This window comes from Podarcis vaucheri (assembly GCF_965113315.1).
Source record: "Podarcis vaucheri genome assembly, chromosome: 12".
NCBI lineage: Eukaryota > Metazoa > Chordata > Lepidosauria > Squamata > Lacertidae > Podarcis > Podarcis vaucheri.
The window spans coordinates 31,867,215-31,879,922 of NC_138750.1; the positions used below are offsets into that span (position 1 = coordinate 31,867,215).

A 12,708-nucleotide genomic window follows, 5' to 3' on the forward strand; every position below is an offset into this window, starting at 1 on the left:
GGGGAGAAGGGGGCCCTGGAGGGGAGGTGGATGTCAGGGAACTGACATCAGAGGAAAGGGAGGTGGTAGGGCTCCCAGAGACTGGGAGAGAGTCAGCAGCTAAAGCAGGGACAAGGAGGGGGAGCGAGGGGTCTCTGGAGGAGGATCTCAGTAATGCTGAGAGAGACGCAGCAGCCCAGGCAGGAAACAGCAGGGGAGAGAAAGGGGTGAGAGACACTTCCAGCGAAAATAGCGGGGAGGTGTCAGAAGCAACTGCAGGGAGACCCATGCTTCGCCGGAAGCTGCCACGTCGTGAGTCCAGGAGACGCGTTTCCGTTAAGGAACTTCTTTGCTGGAAGCGCTTCCGCAGGCAGCCACTGTCAGACTCTACTAGTGACTAGAGCAGACATGTCTGAGGAGCTCTGTCACACACAGAGGTTTGTGGGGCCGCACAAACTCTGAAGGGGCACAATTTTAAGCACAAGCAGCTAATCATCCCCTGACAGTTACCAACCCTGGAGGCACCACGCACCAGCAAAGGTTTTCTTTAGTGCTCCCAGAATGAGCCAAAATCATCAGATTTATTTTTTTTTAAAGGGATTTCTAGCATTTTTAGAACTTGGGATATAAGATTAAATTTACAGACACCATTCTTCTCAACTGTTGTGATAAATTAGCCAGTAATCTCTTATATTTGCATTTCAGGTTTTGTTTTTAAGGTGCTGAAACATTTAAAATATTCCATCCATGCTACTGAGTTTTGTGGATAGCTTGGTATCAAATATGTTCAGCTACTTAAATACCCCTCCATTATCTCTTTAATGAACAGCACTCCTGCCCTGACTTCTCAGTTTGATTCCTTTTCAGAATTGATCAGTTACATCAGTTTTATAGATGGTCTTGCAGCCAGATCCCAACTCTGAAGTATGTCCTGGTGATTCCTATGGGTCTTATTCCCAAGTAAAGGAAAAACTCCATGCTGCAACAGCAGCATATATCCCCTAGTTTGCAAGACTTTGCACTGGCTGCCCATCTGTTACTGGGCCAAGTTCATGCTTTTGGTGCTAACACATAAGGCCCTATACAGATGGATGCCAGCAGCAGCAGCAGCATACCATGGTGGTGGTGGTGGTGGTGGTGGGGGAATCACTCCTAATGAAAGAATTTTTTTAACAATCCCACATGCAGACTTCAAAAGTTCTTTATAATCAGTTTAAAATTATTTCTGCTGCCATCTATATTATTTTACCTTCTCTGGTTCATTTCCACACATGCCCTGATTCCCTTTAGTGATCTCTCAGTAATTTGCATTGATGTAAGAAGCCTTCTATCACTCAAGCAAACATCTTTTGTGGTTTAAGCCAAAATGCTATTCTAAACCCACTCCTTCATTAATCACGTACGGTGAAATGTATTTTATAACCAAAGGTAAAAAACTACACTGCTTTTTGTTTTGAGTGTAGCAAGTGTTTGCTGTGTAAATAATGTCACTAATTATAAAAGTGCCAAAACATTTTTAAAAATTGCATTCAATTGCTATATGAACAAATAATAATTATAATATAATTGGCCTTTCAAATACGTCTTGTACTTGGAATGTAATGGTTAAATCAGTGGTAACTTGTATCAGAACATCAAGGCAAATGGAGCTAAATGCTATAATTATTGCTTTCTACAATAGATAGGCCATAATATGCTGGCTGCAGGTGTTTCATAATGATGTACATGTAGATTTAGTAAAAAAGATGGTGTAGTATAATTATAATTAACTAAATTCAACAAAGATAAGAAGTGAGCAATTTTCCTGATACATCAGCAGTTCCTTATGCAAATTTTGGTTACATTCAATTAATTCTAGTTCTCTAAATTATATTTATTTACTTTGCATATCATTTCCAAAAAGATATGCAGTCTAACTTTCTTTCCCCAAGACAGTCATGTAGGCCTGATCTGTGAACTAGCTCATAGATGTGCTTCTGGTCCCACTGAAATTGTTTCTTCTTGAACCTGAAGCTATTTCCACCAGGGAAAGGGTGGTTGTTACTATTAAAAGTAATAAAGCTTATTGGATGACGGGTGGATGATGTGTGTACTAGAATGATGTGTGTACCAAATAAACACATATGAGGTATATGAGGATGAGTCCATTGATTTTGATTGTGTTTCTTTTACTTCGTTGCTGATCAAAGGGAATGTGATATTACACGACGTTGTAAAATTTAAAATGCTACTCATGCTGCTAAGAATGCTAACAACTCATGGACAACAAGATGGATCATGACGAAAGTGCAGAAAAACACAACTGTATCCAATGTAGCACAAGATATGGGCCACACAACTCGGTTTATTGAACCGTATGCAGGCAACTGTATCTAGGCTGTCTATGTCTGTTTGCAGGCGGGCAAGAACAGAATTAAGAACAAAACACAGTTTCTGACTGGGGTGGGGCCTAACCATTGGCTCTCCAGACACCAATAAACTCATAAACACCCATCAGCCCCGGCCAGCATGGCCATGGTAAGGTATAATGGGAGTTGCAGTCCAGCAGCATCTGGAGGGCCACAGGGTAGCCACCTCTGCTTTAGATTATTATAGGAGGTAACGCTGGAAAACATTTACAGCGTAATAAAGCCACCAATACAGTGTCCTTCCATGTACTCTGAGGTCTAGCTTACAGTGTTGATATTTCTTTGAGTAGCACATGCCACACAAAGAGAAGGGAAAGTGAGAGCAGAGTTACAAAAGAGAGATGTGGTATTGGTTAAAATGAAATAAAGTGATGGGAAGAAATGAATGTTTTTAAAAGGCCTTTAAATATGTGACCTACTTTGTGGAATGCCCCCATGTTTCTCTGTACTTTTTGTTAAATTGTTTTCAGTTGTGCATGGTTCCATTTGCATACTGCATAATGAGCAAAATACAAAACAAACACACAGACATATTTTATTTGTACCAATGTGTATATATCTTACTAGATAAAGGAAAAAAATGATACTTGTCAGTGTCCCTTGACAAGTCAGTAAATTGAAAAAAGTCACACAAACCAGTGCCTGATTGGGGGAGAAAACATTTTTTTAATTGTATAACAGTTATATCTTGACTTCCTTCCACCATAGTACCCAAGACAGCATACATGTGATACCTCTTCATATGTAGCTTGTGAGAGTATCAGTCTGTCTAATTCAATTTGTTTTCCCCATGGAAAATTTTACAGCAGCAGCTAGCTCATCAATAGAAATAAAATACATTTTGTTCTTCATTGCAGACGATCCCAGTGGCATAGCGTGGGGGGTGCAGGGGGGCCCGGCAGCACCGGGTGCAACATCTGGGGGTTAGGGTTAGGGGGCGCAAATCCATGGGTTAGGGGGCGCAAATCCACGGGTTAGGGGGCACAAATTACTTGCCCCGGGTGCTGACAACCCACGCTACGCCACTGGATGATCCAAGGTGTCTTTACTGTAATATGTGGGGCGGTGCATTTTTTTTCCTTTTAGAAATTAATTTGGGAAGTCAATGGCTAAAATAGGAACATAGGAAATTGCATAGTTTCAAGGGGTCCATCTAACTCAGTATTTATTGTCTCTATTAACTGACCACAGCTTTCTAGGGTTTCAGATATGGGATGTTTCCAATCCTGTCTGGAGATGGCAGGGAGCCAAGACATCCCTAAATTGTTATTTTAATGTAAGAGCGGAATGTTCTAAAATGACTCTTAAAATGTGGCAGATACCATTCTACTCTTATAAGCTGTTTTAGGTGTACTTGTACAGAAAAATAGGGTATAAATAATATTAATTTGCAAACAGTTTTCTAACACTAGTTTTCAGTTACAGTTTAAAGAAGAGTACAGCTGTATGTACTGGCTAGCTAAAGCTCAATGAGGTCAAATAGATTTTAGCATCAAACTGCTCTTGGAGTTACAACCATTTTGTATTTTTTAATGAAATTGGTCTATTTATAGTCACCATTGTTGTTATATGTTATAATTGTAAGCTAGTGAGTCAATTACACAGTTGCCAGTGAAACGAAGCTGTCTGAAATAGGGGGATGAGAAGAAACCGGAGTTCAGGAAGGGCTTACGTTATCTTTCTAGTGAAATACCTCACCAGAAACTAGATTGCTCAACTATTTTGACCGTCAGTGATTTCTCATTTTTAATCCCTGGAGCATAAATATCATATTTCTTCATCAGTCAGCAGTGGTTTTATTAATATAATTACAGTAAAAGGCAATAGATCTTCATTTTGTCCTGATTATAATTATAAATGTATTGCCAAAATTATTACATTTTATATTGACACAAGACATGCTAGCGCATGCATTCTGACAATGCAATGCTGAAAAACACATTTCTTTCTACATGAATGTGTTCATGCTGGTGACCATTCTTGCTTTCCAGCTTTGATCACAGAATACACATTTCTAATGGGTGTTTCAATGCTTAGTCCCCAGAGTGTGCTTTGACTTCATTCTTGGAGTCACCATGCACTATTTGTCCTGCAGATGCTTTTCTGGGTTGCATCTATTTATGGCTGATATGGAGAACCTGTGGCCTCACAGATGTCAATGTATTACAGTTTCCATCATTCCTGATTAATGGACATGCTAGCTAGGGCTGATGGGAGTTGGAGTTCAACAGCCACAGCTTCCCCATCCTAGGTCCATGGAAAACTTTGTCCTGGATTATGTTGCCTATTCTCTCTGGACCTAATGGATTCAGGGTTCAAGGACATTCTTTTTGTACCCAGCTACTCTGATTCAGTAATGTTTGACATTCTTTAAACAATATTTTAAGTGGGATTAGTAACAGAATCTTTTCAGTTACAGATAGGTAGCCGTGTTGGTCTGCCATAGTCAAAATAAAAAAATTCCTTCCAGTAGCACCTTAAAGACCAACTAAGTAAGTTCTTGGTATGAGCTTTCGTGTGCATGCACACTTCTTCAGATCTTGCTGAATCTTTTCAGCAATTGTGGATACAACTACAAATATCCAAACATAATTAATTTGGTAGTTTTAGGCTGCAATATTTGGTTATGTTAGGGCACAATCATTGCTCCTTGGGAAGTATGCCCTTGTGTTACCTGCATTTGCATTTATAGTTTACATTTTTAGGTATATTCTTAAAATATCCCTGCACACATAGTGTGTGAAACAACCCTTGAATGCTTTTAATTTACTGTAACATGTTGTAGATAACCCTTGTTTTATGCATCTATCATAATGGCATAAAAATATTATTTTGGCTATTCGTCTCTGATAACTTTATCATTTTAGTTCCATAAGACCATAGCACTAAATTAATGTTTGTCAGAAACCATTGACACAATGTCTTTTTCTCTTTCACTATCAAACTAGTAGAATGTAGTAGAAAAGAAATAAAACAGCCAAATAAGGAGTGTGCATATACAACATTGCTTTTTTCTTTTTCTTTTTCTTTCTTTCTTTCTTTCTTTCTTTCTTTCTTTCTTTCTTTTTTTTGCAAGAATACCCCAGCACTCCCACACAGAATAATTACAAATAATAATGATAATGGAAATATTTAGGATCCATAACTTCAGATAGTTCTAGGGTAAGACCTTCCAAGGTAGGTCACATGCATAGTAAGACACAACATTGAAACATCTTACAAAAACAAATCAGTCTAAAAACACTGTGCTGGAAGTCAATGGTGAAGCAGCAAAGGTCTATAGAACATTATGTTCCCTAACCCCTCCCCATGTTTTTCCCTTATAGAGATCAACTATAAGGGAGTGTGGAGCCCATTTACAGCAATGGGTGAAATGGGAGCTTCAAATAGTTCACTGCTTTTAGTTTACTATTTTTACTATGGCCTGGTTCATAAAACACCACAAGCTTTGTGTTTATACCTTAGTGTACCTGAACCATGTGAATGTGCAGGTACCTGGAGAGGAGTTGATAGTCACTTTGCTCTACGCTGGTCATTCTTACTATTATGCTGTGCTAAAACCACAGTTTGGCTTCTAACCCAGGGCTCATGGTTTAGATTGCTAACCATGAGCTGTAGCCAAGAACAATCCTTATCCAGTAGAATCAAAGTTGGGGATGCTGTTCAGGCATGTAAATTGAAACCAGTGGAGCTATGTAGTGTACTATGCAAATACGTCTAGTACAGACTGTTGTTGGTTGGTGCATTTTCTGTCTGCTTGAAAGCAAGTTTTATTGCTGTCTGACTATTGGAGGGGAAGCAGTTACTCATGGGTATTGTCATGTCATTTTTCTGTTTTAATCAGTAACATAGAGCATTCTTTTTAGATTATGCTGAAGCCTAGCTAGTTTTGAGGGTGAACTCTTAACAGAAAACACAAATGTACATTTTTTCCCCTCAGAGAAATTAAATATCTTTATTTAACTCTTTGCCACAATTAAAAACACAAATCTGAGTGAAAGAGACAAAACAATTTTGTAGGAACAAAAGTGGAAATGAGGGGAAAAGCAAAAACAACTAGATTATCTTAGAATTTAGTTGCTACTCAATTGCCCTTGTTTGTTGGCTCTTTTCTTCCTCTCCCACTGTTTTACTTGTATTTTCAACACAATCCTGTACCTATCTACTCAAAAGTAGGCCCAGTGATGCTTGCTTTTAGGGATATGTGCATGGGAATTCAGCCTTGTTGCAGAAGATATATTTTCACTGCTATTTTTCTTTTATTCAGTGTTTTTCAGTACATGATTGGTTTTAATTTGAATTTTCAGCAAAAGAAAGTACTGACTATGTTCCCAAACCTTAGACCGCACTGAGTTTCAAGTTGTGCGTTTCATTCATATTTCTTTGGGCTTTGGTTTTAAAATAATTCAAAATAGCTGTACTTGATTAACAGAGTGAAAATGTGAAGTTTCATTTGCATTATTTAGTGAATTAAATAAAAAAAAACATTGTAGTTTCATGGGCATAGCCAGGATTTATTTGGGGGGGGGGACAGTTATCTGTGATGCAATAGGTCAGTTTGTTAAGTATTTTTCTTTATTTACTTGATGCGGGGAGCAGCTGCACACATCCCTGGCTACGCCTTCTCAAAATTGTGTGGCCTCCTTCTCAAAACTGATTTGAAGCAACTAACTGTAGGAAAACCTCTAATCATGATGACCAACACTGATTTATAGAGTATAGATGAGCACTGTCACTAAGAAAGTCTTGGCTTTGCAGAGCATAATTGTACTTAGAATTATTTGTTTCAAACTCCGAATTAATGCTGGGCAGTACAATTCATGAAACAAAATGGGAATTGAAAACATATTCAACTAGGATATATGGCGTTCCAGACATTTGAGAATCTAGTGTTTAGAGGGCAGGGCAGAAACAGAAAAACCTGACAATCTTGGTTTAATTAAACCTCCAAAACTATGAGAACAGGGTGAAGGTGGAAAACAAGCTGCGCACAATAATTGCTGTCTGCATTGGAAATAAATTGCACGACTAACATTTCAGTGAAACAACAATGTGAAGTAGATAGCTTAAGAAGCAGATTCGTAAAAAACAAAACAAAAGAGGAAACACTTTTCAGATGAGCTTTATGCAAAATTGAAAAAGGATGTTCTTGATTAAGTATGGTTGGTGGCAAATCTTAACAGCCAAGGCCTAATGAGTAGAACACTACTTTATTGGTTTTTTGTTTATTAGTATGCTGGTTTTTATTAATTTACTTGATGTATTGTGGCAATATCCAGAGTAGACCTGCTGAAATTAATGGACAAGTTAGTCATGTCCATTAATTATTATGGGTCTTTTCTGAGTATGAGTCGCATTGGACATACTTCTAGGTTTTGAAGTCTGAAAGCTGAATTTGGAGGTTGTATTCTCAATATGTGTATGCATGATGAACATAGGAAACCAGAAAATGAAAATGTTGCTTTTTTCTTGATCTGCTTCATCACAAGTAGAACACTTAATTCTTCTCCTGCTCTAGATAGGCAGATTCCCGATGCAGTTTGAATGTATTCTGTTTTAGATGAGATGTTAAGATGCTTGAAAACAGGAAACAATGGGGCAGTTGCACTTTCTGTTTTTTCCCCTGCATCACTATCTTGTCCAAAGACATTCAGTTCAGTGAAAGTACAATACTGTAAGGTAAGGGCATAAATAATGGCAAGGGTGTATTTTTTTGCAGAGATAGAGAACCTACAACCTTCCATATGTTGTTAGACTCCAAATCCCATCAGCCCCAGTCAGTATGAACAGTAGTCGGGGATGGCAGGAGTTCTAGTCCAATAGTATCTGGAAGATTGTAGTTTCTGCATTCTTGTGTTTTTGGGTAAAGAGGTTTCCTGATCACAAACATTTTGTCTGTATTCTAGAATTCATCATCTTTTTTTGTTACAATTTGTCCACCTCTAGTGCCTCAAATTGTTAATTTACTTTCTTAGACTAGACTAGACATGCTATAAATGGATGTGAGTGAATGAGGCATATATATGAAAAAAAATACCTCATATAGTTCAATCAGTCTGGAGGGTCACAGGCTTCCTGTCCGTGATCTACATCTTAAAGGTAATTTTGCATATTTTCCTTTGTTTTCTTTTGCGTTTCCTCTTGGCATGTTCTGGGTGAATGGTTGGGTGTTTTCCAGTAGTACAAAAATGTCTAACCAGTTTTCCTTAACACAGGAGTGTGGTGGGTCTTCCAAGCCGCAAATGTAACTCCTAGCAGCCATAAAAATAGTTTACAGACTATCCTTTTTCTTCTGTCGCCAACTGACAATCTTCTGTTTATACTGATACAGATGTACTGAAAGATGGGTATTCAAAATACAATGTATGTTTTAGTACATCATCCAGATTTCCAAGGGCTTTTGGAGCAAAACCATTGTGATGATGCCACACCTCACCAGCAAAAGGAAGTGAAGTTCGTGCATCTTAATAATGCTTTCACCCTCCCAAACATGATATAGTTATAGCAGTCAGTCTCTCCCTGTCCCCTTGGTTGGAAGCAGGTGTGTTGTTGATTCTGTTAGACAGGTTATGGGATTTTATTTCAGAATTCTTTACTGAGACCACCCAAAAGAAATGCCAAATGTGCTGCACAGAATACTACCTCACGTTCTTGTTAGTTCTTTGCGGCAGCTAACATCTGGGCATCTTTTAATATAGTTACACACAGCTGTCAATATAAATATAAGCTTATTCTTCATTTCAGTTGAAGTGGAAGTTCAACTCACCTGAACCCAGGGTAAAAAGATACAATGGACAATGATCCCTTGGCCTTCTGTCTCCCAGCCATTATTGTTTGCCAGTGAAATAGCATGATTTTTAAAAGTTGGCTTAACCTGTTGCAGTCAGAATCGATCAACATTCATGCCAAGACAGCCTTAACAGGGTCACCTCAGGCTGCCATGGCTTCATGACAACAGTTGGGCTGGTATGTGTTGTTACTGGGCCTATGCAGTCTCCAGGGCGCATTCTGAACCTAGTATTTTTCACCTATCAGGTGGTTTGAAGGTGAGACCCTATTGTCATAGTCAGAGCCAGACTAGTAAATCTCTTTCTCATGAAATTAGGCAGACAGCAAACATTCCTCTGTGCAGAAGAGTTGGGCCCATTAAGTTTGTTCATTCTGGGAGACTTAGGAATCCCATAAATTCATGAATACCCTAGGAGTTTCCAGTTGACGTGGCTGGTGCCTCTGTTAAAAACCTTGTCTCACTATGAAATTGTGACTTGTATTGGGCTGTTAACATGATTCCTCCCACTGAATTGCTCACAGTTGCTCAGGAAGTTATTCAGCAGAGTTTTTTTGAAGGGTTAGTGGCCTATTGGGTGATATTTTAAAACCTTTGAAGGACTTCTGCGACATGCTTGTAGACGTTTTGATGATAAAATGGCTCTTATCTATTCCAACCTTGTCACCACTGTATCTGGAAACAATTAATCAATTTGTAGTTGTTGTGGCTTCATGATGTGGCTTGATGCTTGGAATGATGCAGCTGACCATTTGTGGATTTGCCCTTTCCACATCTTCATTAATTACATCTAGCTATGGAATAATTACATTGAGCTATAGAATAAGTACTATATATTTGTATAGTAGGCTATGCTTAAGCAGACAAAAGCTCTTGAGGGTGTGGTGCAGAGCTGGAGAGCGGCATGGGCCTGGGAAAGGTTCTAAGGGCTGGATAAAGAAGCCCGGTTTCTTTCTCTGGTCAACAAGAAGGAGGACTTTCTTGGCAATGGAACCCCGATTGTGGAATGCCTTAAAGCGGCTGAGGGCAGACCAGAGTGAAGCCTGCTCCTCTCCAGTCTGTTCCCAAGGCCGACACACTCGTCTAGGCAATGCTGTTTTGTGTATTGTATGTGTGGTCTCGCTTCATATGGTGGCATAGCTGAATGTATAGAATACAAGTTACTGATCACCAATAAGTTTACTAGAAAACAAATATGAGACTGCTTTCCGGCAGCGTATTACCATAATCCAACTAGTATTGAAGCAAAAGTAGACATCAGTGTGTGGTATGGGCGCCCACACATAGTGAGAAACCACTCGAATCAGATGTAGTAAGTGTGCATCCGAATCCATCTGGAGCTACAAGGCATTTCTTATTTAAAAGCAGAGGGTGCATATCTTTTTGTGGAATCAAACTTTTGTAATATGAATTTATAGACTGTATGACTGGCAAGATTCCAAAATGCTTTGTTTTCCAAATTACATTCACATGGCGCTGTAAATGTTTTGTTCTTTGGTTGGTATATTAATGCAGTAAATCATCCATTTAAATAACAGTAAAAAAATATTACACGCCAGGAAGATAGATTTTTCAATACAGCATTAACTGTACTAGGTTAATGGATCCTGCGGTTCAACAATAATACAGTCTACATTTTGGAGATGGGGAAGTAGATTACCACAGAATTTACGTGATACATAGGGAAGATCAATTACTAGGATTGCTGTTGCAGGATTTACTGATGAGTAAAACAATTTTCTGTACATGTTCCATAAGCATCACACATTTGGGATGCCAGAACCATAGAGGCAGCAGTGGGTGGTCGGTAATGTGAGATAATTGGTGTGGGACAAGAACAAGATCTCGGCTGCTCGTTTTGTTTTTCCTATCCTTCTGTGTTTAATGGTTTACAATATGACTAAACTTTTCAAGTATCTAAGTCTGTGATGTTTCCCGTTGTTGAATATTTGGCTTCCCTCAATGAGAATATTGAAAAGCAGGATTGTAACACTATAGAAAGAAAGTTGTATGGAAAGAAAGGCAGGAGCACTTGTAAATATGATTGACCATGACATCTTTTATTGAGTCAGTTTGCACTGCCAGTTTAATTCAGGAGAAACTCCAAGAAAGGTTCTTGGCTATCAAAATATCACTGGAACGAAGTGCTCACTCACAGGTCCAGCTAGATATTAGAAAGACTGTCTGATTCTTGTTTCTATTTTTATTTGGGTTTAATGAATCCAAGCCATAAAGCAGTCATTCAGAAACTAAAGGTTCTGCACATAAACATGTTGGGAACACAGCAAAAACATTTAGCGATCTGTAAATTCAAAGGATTCAAAGGATCTGTCAATAGAGGAGACCCTCTTGCACTGACCATTGTCAGTCAAAAATGTGCAAACTGAATGTAGAGAACAGGAAATATTCAGCTAAGTTTATTTCTTTTAAAAATAAATTTAATATTAATGTTGTGCTTTACTTGTTGTAACCTGCTCTCCACTGTATTGTGCAGAGTTATTTCTCTGCCCTGCTACCTAAGATTCTTTTTCAATTGTAGATCTCAAAAATTGAATCTCTGGCCATCTGCAGCCAAAGGATGTAATGTGCCACTGAGATATGGGCCTATCTGCTTCCTACTTTTTCTTCCTAATTCCTACCATTTCCCCATTAAAATTTTAAATTCATATTTTGATTTCCCATCCTAGAAATGAAAGCAGCTGATAATGGGTATCTTCTTGCTCTCTTTCAGGACAATTTGAAGCTTCAAGAGACCATGGATTCAGCTGCTGCTCTTATCATGGCATTAATAAGAGACAGAAATCCTGCCTATGTTGGACAGCTTCTAGTAGCGTGAAAATGAGATGTGCAGATATTACAAGGAGGGGTCAATGCAGGCTTTTTAAGTTAGAATCTACCAAGAGTATACTTTGGGTGGCAGTTAAATATTTAAGAGGGAGGTCTTATTTGAAATATAGCTACTATAAGGTTCAGAATGTTATGCTATGTGTTACCTTGAGTGCCTTTGGGCAGCGAGAACTAAGGACTATGATAAATAAGGTTGTTTGTATTCTAAAGGGATATAACTGCAGGAGTGAATTGCTTCAAAGCTGCGTGGGCATGATCTAACCAGAGTGAAGCGCTTTAAATGCAGCTATTCCACGAGGAAGTGCTAAGCATGTGTTACTAGATTATTACACTGGCTAATTAAAGCCATAAGAAGAGTCCATCTAGTCCAACATTCTGTTCTCACAGGGACCAACCAGATGCCCATTGGATGTTGATATTGCAGAGTCCTGTGCACAACGGAATGACGAACAGTACGTGCCACATGCTTTATGTTGCTTTATTTTCAGTTCAATGTTGAGAAATTACAAACATGCATCTTGCCTCTGCTGGAGCAGAGAAGCAACCATCCTGACTGTGGAATGTAAACATTGTCTTGTGACAAGCACTTTGCTGCACAGTGAAGAGAGCAGAAACCAACATCCTCCCCCTTTCTGTGAACATCACTGGGCAGCGTGTTCGTACAATATCAGTACAAACCCAACTTCT

At 38.8% G+C, this 12,708-nt stretch overlaps 1 protein-coding gene across 4 annotated transcripts in view; it reads left to right on the forward strand.

The window, feature by feature from the left end:
• CRPPA (CDP-L-ribitol pyrophosphorylase A) overlaps nucleotides 1-12,377 on the forward strand; it is a 61,001-nt gene extending 48,624 nt beyond the window's left edge. For all 4 annotated transcript variants that reach the window (XR_014212650.1, XM_082193979.1, XM_082193978.1 and 1 more), the window contains one exon: nucleotides 11,906-12,377. Coding sequence is in view for 2 of the 4 variants with exons in the window: in XM_082193978.1 (XP_082050104.1) it covers nucleotides 11,906-12,010 (105 nt within the window). In the remaining 2 variants the exon portion in view is untranslated. The remainder of the gene's footprint in view (nucleotides 1-11,905) is intronic.
• The last annotated feature ends 331 nt before the right edge of the window (nucleotides 12,378-12,708 follow it).